The following is a 24338-nucleotide window of genomic DNA, read 5'->3' on the forward strand; positions in this document are numbered from 1 at the left end:
TTTTTGTATGTATATATATATATATATATTTATTATAGATACTTTTATTAAATATATCTATATACTTTTTAATTAGAAGCACAGAAGGCCACACAACTAGAGGGAGAGGAAAAAAAATGGTAGACAATGTAACAACTATATTACTTTCAATTTGTTTAATAAATATTTGTTTGTGTAAGTTTAAAAACAAATTGGTTAATTAAGCAAACAAATATTTAAAAATAGAAATTAAAAATAAAATAAAATGGTGGGAAAAAAGGTGTCGTATATAAACAGAGATTAAGTTCTGGAATAAGAGAATGTAGTAAATATCTTTGTGCCGAAATTCGGTTAATACAATATTTAATTTAGTCACGTCGTGTTAAAGTTTCCCCCTCTTTTTTTTATTTTTTTAATTTTATTTTCTTATTATTTTCCTTATTTGCAATTCTAGAAGTGTTGAAAAATAAAAGAAAAATCAGTTAAAAAATCCACCGAGAACGACAATAATACTACTTGTAACTTTTTCACGATGTAATTTTGAGAAGTTTTAACAAACGGGGTATTTAGCTCAAACAAAATAAAATCCTCTATCGCACTTAAATCTTCACAAAAGTAACATTGGCCAAGTAAAGAAATAATGAAAAAAGGGGAAAAAATTTCGTACTGCTTGTTTGTCATCCTCGCCTTTTTCTGTCTTATTAAATTATAAATGTTTGTTAAAAATCCCAAGTTTCGGAAAAATTTACATGAATTTAAAGGGGAAAAAACTATATAGAGATTAAAAGGAATTCTTTTTTCTTTTTTTCTGTTAGTGTTTTTTGATGTTTCTCACTTCTGGTTCGTTCTTTTTATTCGAAAATTTAAATAAGGCTTAACAAAGTAACAAAAATAATCCTTTTTAAATAAAAGTTCACGAAAATTTTATAAAATTTAAAATTGTTAAGTACATTTAATAATTAATACGATACTCCTAGAGGGGGAGAGAGAGAGAGAGAGAGAGAATGAAAAAAAGATTAGTGCAGTATCAATGCTTGAGCGTGCTTTTTTTCTTTAAATCACCCCTCCTACGATCTCGTATCCTCCCCCCTTTTTAAAGGTGTTAAGGCATAGAAAAAAATTAATAATAATTATTTAAATTAACCTACTAAGTGCCAAGGAGAAAAATTAATATAATAATTCTTTAAGTTATCGTGTTATATAGAGTTCGGGAGTATGAGAAATTCAGTTAGGTGAATATGACAAATGCTGAAAACGGTTTGGCTTGATAGTTTGTTGGTAGCATCATCCAGTTCATTTTTCAGTCGACCTAATGAAAATGCAGATGAGTCACACACAACTTGGCTTTCCTCTACCAATCTGCTAGCGGAATAACAGATGAGGAGCCATCTTTTGTCATGTGTAGCGCATGCTCGCCTAGTCCCTTCAACCCTTTCATTACAAGCCTTGAATCATTGAATTAGTTAAACAGTACGTACAATACTTTAGTTAGAGAGAGAGAGAGAGAGAGAGAGTGAATTTCGATTTTCGTACGTACAAGGAATGAATAAAGAATGGAGGCTGGGAAATATTTTACTCTTTCTGTTAGGGTTCTTCGTTCCCACGGTCCTTTCTTGAAGGGTTGAAAGGGTTCCGTAACATTTATGCCATCTAAAAACTCGTCCAGACTTACAACAATGGCTGTGACGTCACGGTCCTGTCTAGTCTTTTAAGGGAATGCTATTTAGGATATTAACAGATGAGAGACGTTCGCAAGGTCAAGTCATATTTGTTAATAAACGGCATTAAATTACGCCATTGCTTAACGTGTAAAAAATATTTTAAAAAACAACGTACTTGAACCATTCGTTTGTATCTACCTTTCGGCTAATTCAATCTTTTTAATTCATCTTACCATCACTCTATGGTTCAGACCTTATCAGGTATTTATACCTGGTAATTTATTATGCTTTTACTCGCTACTAACAACCTTTTTTTTTTTTTTAATTTTATCTTATTTTTACTCCATTGTATAAGAGTTAAACGTTTTACGGAAGTATTCGTGGGATTTTTGTATAGTATAAGTCGAGATTTATTCTGGAAAGTGGAGCACAAACGGTGCAAATCGCCACACAAAAGTGCGCGCTACGAAGTTAAGAAAAAATGAATAAATAAAATAAAAGAAATTTTCAGGGGGTTAAAAAAATTGGTATAAGTACAATTACTAATTAGAACGTACGTAGATGTTCGGAAAAAATTCATATATTTTTTTTTCTAATAAACTGCATGAAAGATTAAGTTTTAATGAGATGCGAAAAATGTAGACAAACAAATATATTTCTTGATTCCTTATGCGCTGGACCGCTTCCAAAATGCAATTAACCTCTCTAATGATGTTACTCTATCCTACCTTTTTCAACCCCCGGATAATTTTTTAAGACGAATTTTTATTCTTTTTCGTATTCTCTACCATATTTAATAAGATCTAGTTATTATAAAAGCGACGATAAGTTCAAATCAGCAAAAGGAAGTAGCGTATTGCGTTCGAGTTGGAGGGGGAATATTCAAAGAAGAGAAGCAAATGGTGCTTGTAGCAGGTGTCCTAATGTGACACGATTTGTCATTCCACTGCTATCATTAATGTGGCTTCGGTATCAGAGTGTCATTGTTAGTATTGTGTTTTAAATTTTGGATCTTTGCCTTTTCTATCATTGTCTTAATGAGAGTCGTTTCAAGGTTTCTCTTTCAAAAGAAGATGTGTGAACTATCATCTATATTTAAAAATGATAAATGTCTTTAATGTAACAAAAATAGATTAAATAATCTCATTTACTGTTCGTTAGATGAATTTCTGATAGTCATTAAATATTTTACATCTTCAAAAAACCCGAAAAATCCCTCTTAAATGCCGGGATTCTTCTTTTAAAAGTAGAGAAAATTTTTAGTAAGTTTTCTTTACGTGAGATTCTGATTTATTTTTTATAGTAATTTGAGAAATTAATTGCTTAAGTAAAGGTTTATAAATTCGGAGATTTTAATTATCCGCATCCAAACAGTCAAAAGTTATACACGTGGTTAAGATTTATGGGTTAGCATAATGCGTGGTGTAGTCTACATTATAAACAACGAATCAGTTTACTTAAATAAGAATAATAAAATTCATAAGAATGTGTAAAATCAAATTACACCTGTTACTGTTTAAAGAAAGCTTTAATGTCTTCGAAGCATTTATACAACGTGGAAGGACTTTACTGGAGCAATATACGATCCAAAATATCGAGTCCCCACTTTGATTTTTAATGTGATTGTGGGAATAAAGGGCATCTCTAACGCTTTTAAGCCGCTTTTACGGTGTTGTAATACTTATGCAAAGCAGAAAAGTAGATCAAAACTGATTTGTAGAAAGACAAAAGATGGCCGGTTCATTGTGAAGGAATTTATTGACACAATACATACAGGGCACAACTTGGCAATTTGGGATTACCCGAGTCCAATAGCCAAACTTTCATCTCATTACTCGAGTTTGATCTGTCTTTCTAGTTAAGGCAACATCTCGTGTCCAATTCAACTTTATTAAATGTTTTATCTTCTCTTCCTACCCTCCCTTTCTTAACTAAGGTATTGTTATTTCTTATACCTGTTAATTAATGTACAACAGAAAAGCAATTGTACAATGCTCCTTGTACAATTTGGGATTAACCCAATCTCTCGTGTTTTTTTTTTTTTCTTTACTTTCATCGCTCTCGATTTCTTTCTGACACTTTTTCTAACTTCTTCCACATCTCGCTTCAGAAAGTTTTACTTGTCGACAGCCAAACTTCCAATTTGTTGAATAATCGATATTAGTCGGATAGAAAATCTTCAACTGGAAATAAAAAAAAAAGAACAAGAGAGAGAAAAAGTACTAAAAATAGAAAGTATTTGATGATTTTTCTTATATTTAAACTGGGGAATATCAGTAGATTTAGTTTGGCCTTCAGTGCAATGGAGAAAAAAATGGTTTAAATGAGTAAAAACTGTATTTAAAACGATACAGATTGCTAGGAGCATAGACTAGCTTTTGAATGAATAGAGTTATAATGAAATTGTTAGAGGGGTCAGCGTTAGAGATGAGCGGAGAGGGGAGACTGCTATTCTTTGTCGTGAATGATAGGGTGCACTATTGATTAATTTACACTGAAGATGGCTCAGACTAATGCATGCACAATATTCATTGAATGTAAACTCTCATTGAAGATACTTTTGTCGAAAATTCCGTACACAACTTTATAACTCGGGTATAAAGTTTTAATGTCTTCGATAATAAATAACGTATTATTTAAAATGATTCCTAAATTTATATACGTTAAAGTCTTAGACAGTTTCAAAGTTTAATTCGACTTTAAAAAAATCAATAAAAAAACATTTTTAAATATTATTCTTAAACGTGATTTTTCTAAACTTTATTTATGAAGCATCGAACCTCCATTGTTTGCAAATTTCAAAGTTGGATAAACTCTAAACGCACGTGATCGATTCGCCGCATTCCGATTGGTTGATGTCCTTAATTACATTCGCCTGGGGCCGTGTCACGTGAGCCACGCGGTAATCCCGCGTGCCGAGTGCAAAGGAAAGCTTCGACCATCTCGCCATCTGGTGGCACAAAATGGAGTTATCGGGTTCGTGACGTCCGACGTTAATTGCGTGACCGAAAGACGAGAAAAAAAAACGGAAAAATGGATTTAAACACGTTATTTTTACACCGTTTACTTTTTAACAGAGGAGATTAAAGCTATTTTATCATTCGAAAATCCTCTAAAAAGATTTAATTCCGTTATTTACTAAAAATATCAAAGAAGAAAATTGATTAGAGCGCATGGATCAAAGTTTTTTTTTTCTTTTTTTTTTCTTTAAATTCGAGTAAAGTTAGAATTTAACTTTTCTAAAGTTACAAAACGAAATTTGATGATAAAGAGAGCATTTACGATTGAGATAATAGTGAAGCGGTACGAGTAAAGCCACACAAGAAGAAGAAGGCGACTTAGTTCGAAGCACCCGATGCGACATCAATGGGACATCATCAACCAACCTGAAGCAAGAATGACAAACAAGCAGATTCTTTGACTTTGACCCACCCCGGGCTATGATTTCCAGACGTTGTAGTAAGGTTATTAAACCTAATATCATTTCTTGGAAATCCAGAGAAGTGGCCAGTCATCTCTTGCGTGTTCTGCAGGGCGCCTGAGTGGCGTATCATTGATTAGATAGGTAGATATAGAATGTGGGGTGTGTTGTTTTTTTTCCCTTCTGGCCCTTTTTTTTATCTTTACCATTACATGTTCGAACGGCTAGAAGTTAAATAGTTTCCATGCAAACAATATAAAAGTACGATTGTTGTATATGGCGGATATGCACCAAACTATAGATCATAACCTATGCGGGTCTTTCAGAGAGCGATCGATATACAATATGCGATTATTTTATTATTTATTGATGTTAGATACAATGGCTATTGTTGCAATAATCGCAAATCTTTATTATGTGTTAGAGTCCAGGGTTCTTATTCTGGATCGTGAAAGGTTGAACTGTTTATGAGAGTATACAACTTGGAACAAATATGATATTGCCGCTTTGAGGGAGGGTTGAAAAAAAATTTTCCTCATTAAGATAAAAACCTTAATTGGTTTCATTCTAAAAGATCTTAAACGGGTCGAGGCGTAATCGATACTCAATTAATTAGTAACCGGTTAATAATGGCAGAAATACTATCCACACCTGCATTACTTTCCTCGATTTCTCCATAATTTGGGCTAAAAATAGATTATTTCCACATATTCCACCCACGTAAAATCCTGTATAATTTTTCATAATTGAGTAGTTTAGTTCGCCCTCCGACAAATGTTACTGGTGCACATCCTTCCGATGTCCTGAACATAAACAATGATTTTTCTTCCTTTCTTAGACGAATCTCGTATGTCATCATTCTTTTTAAAATGGACATATTTGTCAACTGTATCGAGATGTCAACAATTTAAGGATTTGTATTTTCCAGCCGTAAATAATTTGCTGTCAATCAGACTTAGTTTGTGTAAAGAGAAAGAAAAAATTGTTAGAAGAATAGACCATCGCGTGTGTTTCTGCTAATTTAGCCATAACGTTACTCCTTGTAAGCTAAAACATCAGATATTAAGTCTAGTATAGAATCAAGTTCCATTGCAGATAGCATCGTAATGCAGAAGCAAACTTATTCCGAAGTCCCCAGATTTTTTGATAAGGTAGAGTATTTATTAATCTATTTTTTTTAAACAGTAGCTTGGATTTTATTCTTCGGATTGCGTGCTTCAAGTTGTCATTTTCACAATATTTTCATCCGTAAAATTATTATATTTTCTTGTATCGTCAAGATTCTAAAAGTAAGATCTCTAAATCCTTTAAGATCTTATACTTTTCAAGAATTAGACGATTTTGCAGCATAATAAGAAACATTTTAAGAGGCCTTTCTTGTTGAAATCAATCAGAAAGGCCTGAGTTTTTCTGCATGAATTCGTCCGGCCTTTCTTATTGATTTTAATCAAAAAGGCCTGTCAAATTTATAATATTTTATCATTACTTTCGTTCGAAAATAGGAAAACAATTTATCAGAAAAGATTATAATGCAGAAATCTTTTCGTTTATGAATCCGAATATTTCTATGCAAATATCTAAAACAGAAATTTATTTGCTGTGGGTTGATTATCTATTCTTTCTTATTAAAATCACAGAGACTTGCCTAGGCCTATTTAATTAGTATAAAATAGCCTGAGGCTTCCACAAATAAACATACTTTTGTAGCTGTTAAATCTTTTAGAGTAATGCCACTCTATTAAAATTAAAACTGTTGACTGATAAAGACTATTGTTGTGAAGAATTTTCAAAAACTTATGAAATTAAATTATTTGTTCAGTTATTATTTTATCACAGAAACGAGAGGAAACAATTTTAACGAAATTAGGCCTTAAAATTTTCTTTGGCCTAATTATATCTGATATAGAAACTTTGATAAACTTGGAATATTTTATCTGAAATTTTCCAAAATTTAACTAAACTTCTCTACTTTCAAATGAAATATTTAATGCAAATCTATCTCATAAAGTGAAAATTAAGCAGAAACAAGTGTGGCCTAATGAAATTTAAAGATTTACATTGTATGAAATCCTTAATAATTTCTTAAAGGAAACAGTTTCTAGGATAAATTCTAAATTCCAACAGTAAATTTCAGAATAAACAGTTTAGAAAGATTTAAATTAATAAATTCATTTTATAAACAGTATTTTAAAAACAAATTTTTATCTTTCGCATTAAAATAGCTCTATGTGAGTCCTCCAGGTATATAAATTTTAATGCTGTTTTTTTACGAATTTAGGATCATTATATATATAAAAAATTTATATTTATGATGTTTTATAGAATGTTATTTAACTTTTATTCATTAAAAATATTCATACATATCTATAGGCCATAAGAAAGGGGAGAAAATATCAAAAGAATAGATTCAGTTAGACCCACATAAGACCAATTTTCTCATAGAATTCTAGTCATTTGCGCTTTTTTTTCTCCTCCCTGAACAAACTTTAGATTATTGATTTGTTTATTTTTCTATAAATGGTCTGAACAAATCTATCTAAGAAACAATTTAAGAAAGGTTCCAGATAAATAATAATTCTAAAAACAACATTAAAATTTAAACCATTTAATTAAGTATTTTAAGACGAAAATATCATCATCATTTAACAATTTTCTAAGGGGAATAATCCGAAAAAATTTTCTAGGAAATAAAATGTAAAAGATGTTCTAAATTAGAAAATAATAAACAGACAAACGAGAAATTTTCAATACGAAAGTGAAAGAATTCTTTAAAACAAAACAATAGAAAAGACTATAATTTGATATCCATATGGCCTTAAGCATTTCGTGATAACAATGGGTCTATAAACGAAACTTTTCTAACTCTCTTAAGTCTTCAAGGAAGCTAGAAAAAATTTATACTTACAGAAAAATCGACTCGAAGAATCATTATCTTTCACACTTTTAATTATTTATAGTCTATAACTGCTTATAGTGATGGGAACGAATGTTAGGCGTTGTCTTCTTATCTATATCTCTAGACAGTTTAATTATCTTATATAATATAGGCTTACCACACAAGAAAATTGAGAAATCACACATGAAAAAAATATATTTAAACTCCCTAATATATGATTATTAAGGTCTAAGTATGATTTCCAAGCAAGTTTTGCTATATAAAATGAATTTACCTATCAAGAAACGAAAAAGTTTCAATAAAATTTTTAAAAATATATATGTTTTTAAATTTTATGTTTACTTAGATCTATTTCTAAACTTTCTTAAGTCTTTTCTCATATAAACTATGTTCGCATCCCTTCAGTTCTCCAGTTGCAAAACTATTCTGTTCACACATCTTCAACTACAACTAAACTTACTTTAGAAAATTAAACGGAAATAAACTTCAAGTCCAAAATTCTTTAAAGAATTTTTAAAAAAAAGGATACTAAATTTTGGAAAAACTTCTTTTTCATTTTATTTAATCTAGAAATTTATAAAAAAAAAAAAAAACGATTAGAAAATTTGCTATCACGTTGAAGAGCTATAAATCATTCCAACGGAAGGTGTAGAAATATGGGATCTTGTAAGAAGAAAAAAAGCAGATGGAATAGTGTTAAAGTGCTAAATATTCGCGAATAAAACTATTTTATATTGCCGTGACATTTTAATAATATTACAATAAAGAATATTTGACTTCAATGCAATTTTACAAGAGCCAAATTTATTATTTTTTTCAGTGGGAATCGGACTTGCTTCTCTTTTCATATTTTGACACATCGAATGTCGACAAATGATCGAATATTTATCTTTTATAGCTACTTTATTGGATATAATCTTTTATAAATTTATTTTTCTCACATAAAATATTATTTTATAAATATATATGAGGCCTTTAATAGATTATTCTTCAATCTTTTTACCTTAATCTGCTTCAACTTTTAACACACGGCTTCGACTAAACACAACGATTTTTTAAAATAAATTTATTAAATTTTTAAAAGATTTTTTAAAATCTAAAACTAAGATATTTTAAGTTGGAGGAATTCTATATATAATATTTATTTTTTGTGGCCATCTTTAAAGATCATTTATCAGGCCCGACAATCTTTAAAGATTAGTCGACCCGATGTTCATAAAGAATCGTTTATGCGTTTCGAAAATAAATCTTTTTCTCTGAAAGTTTTGATAGTAAATCTGACTGAAGTATATGGTTTTATAATGTAGAAGGTGTAGGCCTCCATGAATCTGAAATAGGATCTTATACTTGACTCTTAACTTTGTAGTCTCCATGTATAAATGTTGAATCGGAGGCCATTTTGGGTCTAACTTTTCGCTTGAGTGATTGCATTTGGTAATTTAAAGATGCACAGAGATATCTTTATTTATAAATATTATACGAGGAGTTAAGTCGAGAAATAATTATAAATTCTTATTTTACTTAAATGTTTCTCGGTTTAGAATATTTTCATGTTATAAACTGCTTATACTGGAGAGTTATCAATATAAATGTTTATAAAAGGCTCAAATTTGAATAAATTGGAAGGAAAAATATATTTTTAGATGATTTAAACGTTAAATTTATATTTCAGAATAGATTTAAATATGGAAAAAAAATTAATTTATTGAGTTATTCGGGTTTAGATAATAGAAAAGTTCATAAAATGCAATTGTAAATAATTACAAGCCTCTGATTTAAATCATGAAAGGTGTAATTAATAATACATTTTTAAATTAATATAGCATAAAATTTTGCATTATTAAAATCAAAACTTATACAAAATTTATATTAATAGAAAGAGTAAAAGGCTCATTTTGTTTGATTAACATTGCATAAAAGGTCTAATTTTTATATTTTAAACTGCACTTAGACTTATTAGAAAATGTTTTAGAATAAAATTGTTATATTATTAAATATAACTGCTTTAAATTATTACATTTAGATCAATAAAAGATCTAAATTACATAAAAAATTATTTTCAGTTGCTGAGTTTATATATTTGGATCACTATAGGGAATGTTGTTTTAAATTAATAAAATACAAAATTTTGAAGAAACATTCAAGAAAAATTTAAGTTTAGATTTCTAGAAAATGATTTTAATTTGTATAATTTATAATTTAGTAGTGATATAAATTTAAATTTTGCTCTAGATAAAGCAAAGTAGTTACTATTTTCAGATTAGCAAATGTTTTACACTAGTAATTGTTGATAATTAAACATACAGTTTCCTTTATGGATTTACAATTTGAATAGGCCTAATTATTATTAAATAAAATATATATTTGTGAACTTTATTTAAAAGTTTCTCTCATAAACTATATTAGGCCATTATGTATGTTAAAATGTGCTGTTCTAAATTATCAGAAAAAAATGTATATAATATATAATTAAAGTTATAATTAGCAAATATTAAATAGAACATATTTAATTCTTAAAATTTTATTTTTTAATTACTAAAAGCATAGATTTTTGCTATTGAGTGTACTGTACAGTACCTTGAAGGCACTTTATGTATAACTTTGTAAAAATACAGATAAATGCAAGGCATTTTCAAAGATTTATTAGAAGATTTAAGTGGATCATTAGGTTTAGAATTATGTTTTTTAAATTAAAATTTAATTATGTGCTTTCTAATACATTTTATAATAATTTTTGAACCTTAGAAGGCTTTCTATAACATTCTCAGAACTGCCTTAGAAGACAAAATAGATACAGAATAAGAGTTTAAAATTATTGGAAGGTTTAAGATCACAAGTTTAGAACTTTTTCTAAATAAATTTAAATTTAAATGATTTAATTATATTCTCCTATTACGTATTTTCTAAGGCCACTTTCTATGCCTTCTCATAAGATTATCTTAGAAGTCTAAGTAGGTACTGAACAAGATTGAAAGACTTAAGATCATAAATTTAGAATTATTTCCAAAAATTTGAATTTAAATAGATTAAATTACATATCTTTTATTATATTTCTATGGCACTCATTAAGCCATCATAGGAGACAAAATAAATATAAATAAAAGCTTATAAAGGATAGAATTAGGCCATATCTTGTGTAAGATTAATTCAAAGATAATTTTAAATCACTAAAAAAATATAGTGTATGGCCTGACTTTAAAATANTTATTTTCTTTTTTTTTTTTTCCTGGGTTGGCGACAGAGCCGTATCCAATCACTAAATAGACCAAATGGCATCCTGCCAATAAGGAAGTAGAGGTTCGACTCTCGAGATCTTTTTACTTTTTGCTAAGAAAGAATAAAAGAGGAGACATGACAGTCGAATGCCTTAAAATTCATCGATACAAAGGCCTACAATTATATTCTGTGTAATTTGTTCCTTCATTTACTAGGCAGAAATTGGTGTAACTTAGATGGAGGCCTAAACGATAGAATCCAATTAATGCATAGTTGTTACTCGTTCTTACCTAACATCTGTGTAATTTTAATTTGCGGATGTTCGTAATTGAAATTTGTATACAATTAACCTTTTATAATGCATCTAAAATTATCCTGTAAGACAGATACTCCTAAACTATAAGCCTGGAAGGTAAAATCCTAAGGCCTTAATTATAAAAATAACATTTAAAAAACTTTTAATTATATATTATAAATTTATATCATCAGAATAATTATATTTCACATATCTTTTTCTTATTTTTATACAGTTTTTACAATAAATTCCTATTAAATCACTATTTTTAAGTTGAATATATAGGATAAATAAGTATACAGATTTTAATTAAGAACATACATATTTAAATTTTTAAGGTGTTTATGAAGCAAATCAATGGCATAGGCCTTCATCTTTCATGAGTTTCTGCATCATAAAGGAAGGAAGAGATCTATCTACAAGGCCTTTATAGCCTAGGTGTAGTATGGGTGTTATGAAGAGAGTTCTAAATAATCTCATCTCTATAAATTATCGTGGAAGAGATGAGATTAGTTACAAGATTGTAGCCTATAATGTTTAAAGCTAGCCTAAATCTTTAAAATGATACATTAACTACTTGGCTAATTTGTAAGCATCTGTTTTACACAATTTGTTTGAGAATTTAATGTTATTTTTAACTTCTTTTTTTTGTGGAAACAATGATTATAATGAAGCATTCCTCGTTTAAAATTTCAATTTATTTCTGCAGTTTCGGCTAAACAACAGTTTGGAATTCAAGAAGATTCTTAGTCGAGTATTTCATATTTATGGATTGAGATAAAAACGGTCATACTACTTTTTTGGCACATTAACAAATAGACTTAACATTCCGACTACTCTGCTCTCTATTCATCATTGTTTAAGCCGTATTTTACAAATTAAATTACCTACAAATTTAGGCCTACGATGTTATAATCCTAACAAATTTCTATTTTATCTAAAATTTATAAATTTCTCTTCAAGTACTTTTTATCTCATTCAAAAAAAAGAGAGAGTTATTGTTATTAAGTTTATTGCTTTTTGGATAAACTTTCCTTTTTATTTTCTCGGTTTTTTTTGCATTCGAAATCATCCAAACTGTAGAATTATTCCGATAAATTATCATTAATGAAGCTCTATAACTTTTTTATATTTCTCAGTCGCCAAGTGCAGTTCGCTCGATACTTTTAGTCATCGATAATAGAAGCAAAAACATCATAAAAGGCAAAAGAACATTAAATAACCGAAGAAATTTTGGTTTAAAATGATGTTTTCTATAATGTAATTAAAATATATTTAACATTTAGGCCTTGTATATAAGATTTCTAATTAAAAAACTGCACGAATTTAAGTATTGAAATTGAGACGAGGACTTAGGAGAATGCTTTATATTGGTTTTATATAAGTGTTTTTATATCAATTTTAAGCAAATAACGCTGCAGAAAATGTTGTGTAAAGTCCCTAGACCCTTCAAAATACATAAAGAAATGCTGGATTTTTATCTGCTTGGATTCCTTTTTATAAATAATAGAATAGGCATAATATGAGATAGTATCGAACATTTTCAGTCGTCCTTGTTTATCTTTGTATCGACATTTTGTTTCTTTAGAAAACAAACTTTTCCAGAAAACAAAACTCAACGTTTTTCACTCTAAATTGATTCCAACAGCTCGTACTTTCTTAAATGGAAGAATTTTGCATACTCATTAAAAAAATACAGCCGCACTCACAAAGAACATAAATCTACTTTCTGATTGAGTTTGACGTTTAAGATGGAAGACGTTTAAGATTCGTACTAACACTTGGGATATTCCATTGATAAACTACACACAAACTGCTATTTGATGCCGGACGTCAAAAAATGTTAAGTTTTTCTTCCCTTTCTTTCCTTTTACTACGTCCAATAATTATAAATATTCTCGTAAAGACCTTTGTCGAGTGATCGAAACGGGTTTTGTACTTCGACCAACGAACTATTTTTATCATAAAATAGATGAAGTTTGACGTTTCGTATTTGTTTTACAGATTTTCATGCATAAGTCGGCCATGCAGCATCACGCTCGTGAAGTTCATCGCGGAGATCTGAAACCGCATCAATGTCAACAATGTCTGAAGTCTTTTTCTTCTAACCATCAGCTTACTCAACACATCCGAATCCACACAGGAGAGAAACCGTACAAATGTTCATATTGCGATCGACGATTTAAGCAATTGTCACATGTTCAACAGCACACAAGGCTTCATACAGGTGAGTAGATTATTTACATTCCTAGACCTCTTTTCATTACCAAATCCTACTAATCCTCATTCGTTTCTATTAATAGATTTTTAATAAATTGTCTGGAAAATCTCAGAAAAAAGAGGGATGCGTTTCCATTAAAACTCTCCTTAAAATTTATTTTTAACCTTTCTAAATTCATATTTTTATCTTTGTAAACATATATCATACTACATTTTATCGGAATTTTAATTCTTCTATCCCACCATAATACTTCAGAACGTCATTTTTCAACATTCTTTTACTTGGCATCTTCTTTCAGCGTGTTAGAAAATCTTGACATAACTGAGAAATATAGTTCGCGATCCACCGATTGAGAAATAGCTTTAATCAAAATCACGTTTCTGCTTCGATTTTAAGCAAATAACGACCCGAAATTGCCGTGTAAAGTCTTCAGAATATACAAAGAAATGCAACACAAATGCCCTTTTTATCCCGCCCTCATGGATTCTTACAAATGAACAATAACACACTTTAATAGCCTATATTATAAATTATCGAACCATCAACCCAATACGAAGACATTTTACATGTACGTACACATAAAAACAGACTTAATAATCAATAACCATTAGCGATGACCATCTACTTCAAACTTTATTGCATCCCCTCTTTCTATATACTTTTTTTTTTTTAATTTTATTTCTTTTTTTTAAAGTAATTATAATGCATTTAAATAAGTTTAGTTTATAGAGCGTGAGTTATATTTATTTCCAGGCCAAAATTCGAAATAAATAAGTAAATAAATTCGAAAAATAAAAACACGACAACAAGACATCCTTGAAAACTCGAACCATCAACTGATATAAAAGAAGTGGAATTCATTAAAACTATACAAATTTTCGCGCCTTCGTTACCATTCTTAAATCAAAGAAAAACTTGGAGAAATCCTGTTTTGTGTCTTGATATTCTTCCGAATTTTTTATGTATATTTTTTGATTTTTCTAGTTATTTTCTTTTTTTTTTTTTCCTGGGTTGGCGACAGAGCCGTATCCAATCACTAAATAGACCAAATGGCATCCTGCCAATAAGGAAGTAGAGGTTCGACTCTCGAGATCTTTTTACTTTTTGCTAAGAAAGAATAAAAGAGGAGACATGACAGTCGAATATGATGAATGACCGAACGCATAGCGAAAGAGGCATTGGGGTGGCTCCTACTTTTTCTTTTTTTTTTCCCCTCCGTTTTTTAGAAGCAGAGAGTCTCTTTTATAATCGACAACCACTTCTATCTGATTGGAATTATATAAACGAAGCATGATTTTAATTTCGGTATCAATTATTTGTGTAAGGTTCCTACAAAATTCCGTTCTCTTATCGAATAAAACTCGCCGCTGACGTCAGAGGGGTGTTTTTATTCCTCCTCCCCCGATCGATCACGTGACGCGCACGTCATCGAGAGTTTCGGGAAAGATGCGATTTAATTAAAAACCTTGTCTTAGTAATGAACAACCGGCGAAATAGAGAAATTAACGACTCTATAGCTTTTTTTTTTTTTATGTATATGTATATGTATGTGTATATATATTTTTAAATTCCGGCGTACCGATATGAGAACACTTTTTTCAATTTTTATATTATGCAAATGAACTCAATACAATGAAGGAAATTTTTCATTCTCTTTAAAGATTCTCGCCTTTATGAATATGTTTAATTTTTGCACGAATTTTTGTCAGTCCCTCATAAACCGTAACACAAAAATGTGACATTTTCTACTCTCTTTTGTGCGGCCTTGCTGACATATTAGCGCCATCTTCTGGAAGAAATATGAATCAAGAAAATTTTTAAATTTATTATTATTATTATTAAATAAGAAATTATGTTTATAATCGATCCTTTTATTTATTAATTTTGTATTTTATATATATATATATATATTTTTTAAAATAGGTGAAAGACCCTACAAATGTCACCTGCCGGATTGCGGTCGAGCATTTATTCAACTTTCAAATCTTCAGCAACATCTTCGCAATCACGACAGCCAAATGGAACGTGCCAAGAACCGACCTTTCCATTGCAATATTTGTGGAAAGGGATTTGCATCTGAAAGCAGTCTCAGAACTCATCGGTCTAAGGTGAGTAGAATATCGCTCTGGCTTCTTGATCGCAACTTTCATCCATTTATCCAACAGCCTGCTTCTAGTTCCTTCTTCTTGTTTTTTTTTTTAACATTTGTTCTTTTATCGAGTAGGAAAAAAAAACCTCTTCCTTGCATATTGTTTGCCATTAAGGTCATGAATTCAATGATTTCTTTTATAGAGATGTGCTTTCAGTTGAGGTGTATGGAGTTTGTGCGGTTTGCGGATGACCTTTACGTACGGTAACATTGTTGAATTATGCTGAATTTGGTGCGGTTGACATTGATAATTTGGAGCGCTGAATATATATAATCTTACTATTCTTGTTAAATTTCGGTTAACATATGGCATTGCATAAACTGTAATAGGAATAGCATTATCAAATTAGGAAATAATAGTAAACTACACGAAAAATGTTCCATTATAGATTTATGGAGTTTCAGTTAGAAAATTCATGCATTAAATTATGTTTTTCTTCAATAATATTTGTCTTTAATAATTTTAAAGACTGACAAAAGTGAAAGAAGAGTAGATAATATGACTACAAAGAGTTTAAATTTTGTTAGAATTATAGTTTTAATAATGTCATTCATATAGGCCTTGCTGTATAATTTAATTCCTAACAATTATAAATATTCATTAAGTTTTTAACAAATTTAAATGATTCATTGTAATTGGGGATTTATGTTTGGAAACGAATGCTAATTGATATTCTTTTGAATTTCAGCAACACGCAGCATTGATTGGAGGAGCAAACTCACAGTCCTGTCCTGTATGTCACAAAATCTGCCTGAATGGAGAGGCTTTGATGGAACACATGCGATCGACACATAAGGATCCGAATGCATCGGGGACACCAAGTAAGAGAAAACGTGCCCGTTCTAATCGTGCCCGCATCAACTCGACGTCCACTATTGGCATTTCCACCACCAGCAACGCCACTTCCATGGTCACTCCGATCCATTCTCCTTCTCCCTCCTCGCCTCAGGCTTCGTCGCCAGCTTCACGAACATCCATCATATCTACCTCAAACGCAGTATCTCTAACCGCACCTTTGCATTCCTCATACGCTAGCGCTCTAAGTGGGAATGCGGGAAGTCTCATGTCCACTATGGGCATGGGTATGGGCCATTTCATGGTTCCACCCGTTGTCGGGGCCGCGGGACCCCATTCTTTGGCCGCTCATCCGGGTGGACACGGTCAGAATCATCATTATCCCCATCATCCGCTAGCTTCTCGGGCTCAACATTCATTTCTTAGCTTATAGGTAAAGCCTGCCCTTTGTACATTTCCACATTAGCAATACTTCCTGTCACTCATTTAATGCACACGGGAAAGACACTTTAATTTGCACACGTGTACAAATGTGCAGCACGACGACACATCACATAATGAACACACATATTCACGCTTGTAAAAAGTCATTTTTTAGTTCTGATAGTGTAACCATTTTGTCTCCAAAGCATGTATTACTAGTTCTCGTTGCGTTACGTTCATTTGTTGTTACATGTTCGACATGATAATGTATGTACATTTTATATCGTTCGGTAAAATATATATATATATATATATACATATATATATAAATAAAAAAGAAATAATTAAATAAATTGGTAAAGCCAACACACGACACGAATTTTTAAAAGAAATGCCTTTATGAGATTTGGCCTTATTTCTTCCTGCCAACACGTGAATCTGTATCCATACGTTTAAAATATTGGAACCAGTCCTTAAAAATAAGGTCAATACAAGTCCGAATTATTAATATACCCATTGGATTTTTGGATCGGAAGATTTTTTGCTTCTGAGTGCAATTCAAAGCACTTCTATATGATTCGGAGTGCTCTAGAAGTAAATTTTGGGAGTCATTAAGTGACCATGGATTTGGGTTCGTCTTCCCGGTGGCAAGATACATTAATCACGACTGTTTCATATACTATGCATTACTGTATTCTTTGAAATGGGACTCATAAAGGTCGATTATTGCTCATTTAAAAACATTGCACCATTATCGAATTATGTGCTTACCACACTTTACGTATATATGTATATATTTATACATAAATATATACATGTATATAAATACATATTCTGTAAATACCTCATTGCACCATACTCTTTACTTATTTTCAATTACTGAATAATTCATGTGCACCTCTTCCGATATATATTATATATATATAATATATATATATTCACCCATGTTTTGCTCAGATGGTAACATGTTCTGCTCAAAGAAATATTGTAATAACATGTAGAAAAACATGTATGATGATTATATACAATTAACTGTACTGTAAATAATCATAGTCAAGTTCCTATCGTATGCAACAACAACAACAACAACAACAACAACAACAATAATAATAACAACAATTTTTCACGCCAGTAAATTTAAGATCGGGGTTACTGTATTTTTTTCTTATTAAATTATTGTCTACCTCAAAAATTACATAATTAAATAAATAAATAAATAAATAAAATAGCTCAAAATTCAGATTTAGCTCCACATTTTTAAGGTTTAAAAATGAATTTTTTTTTCTTAATTTTAATTTTAATTTTTTAAGTTTCTTATTATTATTACTATTATTATTATCATTATTATTATTATTACTATTATTTTATTTTATTTTATTTTATTAAAAGCGCAAAGAAAAAAATCCATCCCCGATGTTATTATAATTTATTTAGAAGAAAAAGAATAAAGAAAAAAACTTTATTTTTATTTTAATTTAGCAATTTTTATATGAAAAATTATTATTTGTTTTTTTTTTCAATTTAATTGGGTAATTAACTTTTTGTTTGTTTACTAGAAATACATAATTAGGTAAGTAGATTATGAAAGAATGGAAAAAAATTACAAAAATATATATTCATTTTCCGATGTATACGCTTAAAAAACGCAATTTTAGTTTTTTTATTGCCGAAATGAACTAAAAAAAAGTATATATATATATATGGAAACGTTCCTTTAAAATTCACAAAGATATAGTTCCTGATATAAAAAAAAAATATCCAGATACCTGATAAACTCAGGCAGCATTGTTTAAAGAATTTAGCGATGAATGAATTTTTTGAATAAAAAGAAAATAAGAAAAAATACCTCAAATTCTGTACTGTACATAGTAAAAAAAGAATCAATATATGCTCAAATCGTATCATTTTCATTTGATCATTTTTCTCAATAACAAAATACTAGAAGAGATTTTTATAATTGTCATAATTAGAATCTCTCTTTCTCTCTATCTATTTCTCATTAAATGTAGTTTTATTGATAGTAAAACAAATTACAATTTGCTTCAAAAAAATCTAAAAAAAAGTAAAAAAAAATAATAATAAATAAAACTTTAATAATACGATAATGAGGATGATTGAGGAAGAAAAGGCTAGTTTGTGTGCTGTTTTGGAGTCACTTTGGTGACTATAATAAAAGTATCTTGTATGGCTTAAAAGCTATTGGTTCTGTGATAGCATTGATTTAAAATCACTCAATGCGTGGTTGTTGTACAGAAAATGGTTTAGGAATGGACAAGTAAATGTTGGATTGAAGATCATTCTTGCATGTTAAACGATATTAAAGAAAAAAAAAAGTATATATGATAGTGATCATCAGTGTTATTCCAACCGAAAACGGTGCACGTAAAGTGCTGATGTTCTAAGAAAACTCTTTGAAGTTCGCCATTTTGGGTCTATTTTCTCGTGTTATCATTTTAATATATACAAAAAAGAAAATTTGATCTTTCTATTCTTTGGCTCGGTTTTTTAACAATATCGTGGTCCTTTTTATTTAGTTTAGTGTCCAGGCCTTCCTTTTATTAAACAGATTTTCTTAGGGCATCAATACTTTAGGCACTAATGCATTATAAACGTTGTGATTGACAACGCGTTGCAAACATGTCGATGATCAATAATGCAAAATAATAAAAAAATATATATATATATATCATAAAAAGGAATTTTTTATTATTTCCAAAATATATTATATATAATAGACCAAAGTATATTTCTGTTTTTCTTTAAATGTGTATTTTTTATTGCAGAGTTTAAAAAAAAGATATTTTATCGAGCTCATTTTATTGAAAATTCTTTGTATATCGATTCTCTGCAATTAAAATTTAAAAAAAAGAGATTTAATTTATGGAATTGTTAGCTGAGTTTAATGTTATTGGCAAATATTTCCTATTATCGAGTGTAAGCAATGAAAATGACTCATGATGTGGATCAGATTGAACATGTGGTTTTTTGTAGAATTTAACTCTTAATAAAAGAATAACTAAAAAGGATGGGATTTTTTTCCTATATCAAAAAATATATACATCAAACCCTTTGATGGACGAGGGAACAATTTCACCTTTTGAGTCCCATTTCAAAAGAATTCACAACGTTTGGAAGTAGCTCATAGAAACTACTTTTTTTGTGTGTTTTGTCTTGTTTAACTTAATCTTTAATTGCAGAATTTGATTGAAAAATTTTATCCTGAATGTTTATACAAATAATTGTTTTTAATTAATTTTTATTTTAATTTTTTTAATAATTTTTGGAAAAGGACTCAAAAGGCATGTCTTTTTTTTCTTGTTTTTTAAAAATTATTTTTTAGTTGATTTTTATCACACAAAACACATTTTCTCAAAGGGTTTGAACACGTCCACGCACCCACACTTACACGTGTAGATTGTAAGAATTATATTTATGTTTGTAATAGAAATTATTCTAAGTTTATAAAAAAAAAAAACATTATGTTCATATGTTTCATAATATTCTTGATAACAGAATATGCTTTTTGGGTCCTTTATTTTCCGACATCTCTTTTCTCAAATTTTAATTTTACGCTTAGAAATGTCAGTAAAATCATGTCTAAAAAAACTATTTTACAGCCAGAAATTATGAATATTTGTTAAAGTTTTTAATGATTTTCGATGGTTAAAATTATTTACAAATTTCGGATATATTTTTACGTTATTTTAAAGGAAAATATCGATTAAAAAAGGCTCTCATTCGTTCCAAATTTGCGTATTTTTTAACGATGAAAAATATGAATTTACAGAGATAAAAATTAATTTTTATCTTTATTTAATTAAAAAAAATTAATATTTATTGTTTTAACAACGTTTATAGGCCTATAGTTAAACATTTACTAAAGTTCTTGAACAAGAAAATGGCATCAATCATATTCAGTCTATAGCTTTATATTGAAACTGTTCATGTCTTTATACTTACATAATAGTTTAATGTCATCTGTTTAAAAAAAAAGAAAGAAGTAATGTTAACAAACGATTGTGCAATGAATAGGAATTTCTTCAGAAAATAAAATGACTCTTTGCTGAAGAATTCACTGCATTTTTCATAATAAATGATTACTTTTAGTTGAAGAATTGAAAAGAATAACCTAGTTTCTACAAAAATTCTGGCATCATTTGAGGACAGTGTCAAGGTTAAAATCCTTTTGAAAATCAGCCAAATTTCTACAAAAGAATGGCCAAAAATTAATACCAATTTGAACAAATCAATGCTATTGAAAAGAAAATCTGTCTTCTAGTCAAAAGGAAAGTTGTAACTTCTCCTGAATCATTTTTCAGTGAGACAAATGACAATAATATGTCACTTATCTTATTGAAAAGAAACAACAAACAATGAATGATGTCATTGAAGACCAATTGAAACAAGATATATCTCTGATGGGTTAATTTTATTTCATTATCACTTTATGTTAAATGACATTAAGAAATAAATGGTGAGATCTTAGGATATTCTCTTGATAAAAGTCGAACCGTTACCGTTTGCTGGTAATTTATTTAATCCTACATTTCTCTGAAATTCCAGATAAAAGAAGAACCACGAACCATCCTTGTCCAGTATGTGGGAAGACATATGTTAACGAAGGTTCTCTCCGAAAACACATCACAAGCCATCCAGAGGCAGCTTCTGTCACTTCATCCCTAAGAATGTGGCCCTGTACTGTATGCCAAAGTGTCTTTACCCACGAAACTGGTAAGTAGATTTAATAAATTATCATCAAATGTTAACACCTCTTTATCAGCGGTTTCTACAATCACGGATACATACAAATAGTAGATATATCTAGAAATATACAAATCTCTATATTCAAGAGAACCGCTTGAAAATTCTCTCCGATACTTTGACGTGACTGATAAATAATGTTCGTTCAGTATACACTAATTTAAATGTTCGCATTTGAAGATAATACAGTAAATTTTGATAATATTTAGCCTTTAATATTAGACTTTAAACTCGAAAAAGACTATCTTGGGTTGGTTTAATGGGATAAGGCAACGCGACACACGAACAATCAAGGAGGGGTACCACCCGGGAGGACTTTCTTTGAGAAGCTGACGAAGAAAATACGGGAATCTCCACGTTGGTAAGCTGCGAACCCGTGGCTTTATTCGCTCGGTCACTGGTGGCTCCACGGCTTTTTTGGAAACACCAAGTTAAATCTAAAATTTCAAGCATTCATTCTATATTTACAAGCGTAATTTCACGTGTTTAGACATTAAATTTTAATGATTTTTAGAAGAAACAAAATTTTGAATTACACTCGAAATTTATTCTTGTTAATGATTGATTTTTCTCATAGTAAAAAAAAATTAGATATAAAGTAAGAATACTACTTTCAGGTTTGCTCCATCACATGGAGCATATGAGAATGGATCCAAAGCACCAATTTGCAGCACAGTACGTTCTTAGCAGAGCTGCTGCGGAAAGACGAGAAAAAGAAGCAACTTGTACCATACCTGCCACGCCTTCTGGTTCTGGAATTGTTATGAGTAGGAGTAACGGAAACATGGAAACTGGCAGAACAGCCCTCGACAGTCACTCCATCTGTCCTGGTCATCCACTAGTTTTAACATCCCAACAACATCCTCAATAATGGGGATTTTTGGGTTCGAATGATACTTTAAAAGAAAGATAACTAGTTATTCTAGATAAGAGGACTAGTTTGCAAAAAAAAAAATATCTGAAGAATTATCCTTCATTTCTGTGATACTGAAAAATTTGTTCATTAGTCAGATAGTTCTGTTTGTTAAAAAAAAAAAAAAAATGTTAATCATAGAATACTTGTACCTTGAAATGCACATCGGTTGGAAAAGCGAATTTTTCCACAAAAAAAAAGGGAATTTTGTTTAAGTGTATGTATGGTCTTATCAAATAACCGACAACCAACAGCACTCTAAAAAAATTTTTCGATGGCAGCTTCAGTTCTAAAAGCTTTTCTTCTTGTTTCGGTTGTGATTCGAATCGTTACCATTCCAGTTATAACAATAACAAACTACTGCTTTTTGTCTTTCAAACCAAAAAAACCAAACAAAAAAAATTATATATATATATACATACAAACTAATAATAATTTTTTAGATCAAATTTCTCATTTTATCATCAAAAAAACCAAAAAAATATACTTAAAAAAACTCAAAAAACTAAATACTCCATCAATTGTATATAGCTTGAATATTTTATTTTTCTGCCTAGATGCTATAGAAAACAAGTTCCTATTTTGTTTAATATTTTAAATTATTGCTTTTACAATTATTTTTTAGTGCAAAGTTATTTATATATTTGTGATATCTTTGAAAAAAAAAGAAAACACTAATTAAAAAAAAATCAACTATTTTTCTCTGGTAAAATATTATTATTATTATTTTAATTCTGCAATTAATTTTAGAGTATATAAGAGTGAAACAAATCCTTTTGTTTCTTCTTAGCTTTTATATATATTTATTATTATAACTAGCGCATTTATATATATATATATATATATATATTGATCTCAATTATTGCATGCGTGCTAAGCAAATTTTTCCGAATTTTGTTATAAATAATTAAATAAAAAAAACAAAAAACATCCCCTTCAGATAAAGGAAAAAATTTTATTACTAAATCAAATGAGACGGCAATCACTTGTGTACAAACAATAATAATCTTCATTTGTTTGTTTGTATGTGCATCTGTAGCCTTAGAATAACACATTCCATCTTAATACTTCTTATATAAGTCAGTTTATACTGTTAAAAAGAAAGACATACATACATATAGGCCTATATATATACNCTTGTTTGTTTCTTTTTTAATAAATATAAAAAAAAAAAAAAAAGAAACCAAACTAAAATATAACGAGATGCCCTCGTTTAAACTCTGTGATTTTTAAAACTTTTACTAAGTGATAGTAATATATTGAACGCACACCATGCCAAAGAAAGAATTTTAAAATCTACAGTTAATTAATCCGAACAGTATTTTCTGGCTTAGCCATTATTTTAGTTAGTTATTTTACGTGTCCTACATATTTCCTTCTTCTTCTTCCTTTTTTTTTTATTCGTGCAATAAAGGAAAAATCATAATAAAAATAATTCATAAACTGGTGTATTTCCGCGCATTATACACGATAGACAAATTATATCTAGTTACTGTCAAACAGGTTTTATTAATTGACCTGGGGAAAGATTAAAATAAATAAATAAAAGAGAGAAAATAAGGATTTGAAATAATAATAATAATAAAAAAAACAATTATTATCATCTC

The 24338-nt window shown here is 29.4% G+C and overlaps 1 protein-coding gene across 1 annotated transcript in view; it reads left to right on the forward strand.

Moving 5' to 3' along the window:
- The window catches only part of LOC111641525 (zinc finger protein rotund-like), an 87543-nt gene extending 63693 nt beyond the window's left edge, over positions 1-23850 (forward strand). Inside the window, exons 5-9 of the mRNA XM_023387697.1 lie at positions 13473-13695; positions 15613-15797; positions 16528-16660; positions 21621-21788; positions 22436-23850. Coding sequence (XP_023243465.1) covers positions 13473-13695; positions 15613-15797; positions 16528-16660; positions 21621-21788; positions 22436-22689 — 963 coding nt within the window. The 3' untranslated portion in view covers positions 22690-23850. The remainder of the gene's footprint in view (positions 1-13472; positions 13696-15612; positions 15798-16527; positions 16661-21620; positions 21789-22435) is intronic.
- Positions 23851-24338: the final 488 nt, after the last annotated feature.

Source organism: Centruroides sculpturatus, unplaced genomic scaffold, assembly GCF_000671375.1.
Source record: "Centruroides sculpturatus isolate CEXI.00-Female unplaced genomic scaffold, Cexi_2.0 scaffold1580, whole genome shotgun sequence".
Classification (NCBI taxonomy): domain Eukaryota; kingdom Metazoa; phylum Arthropoda; class Arachnida; order Scorpiones; family Buthidae; genus Centruroides; species Centruroides sculpturatus.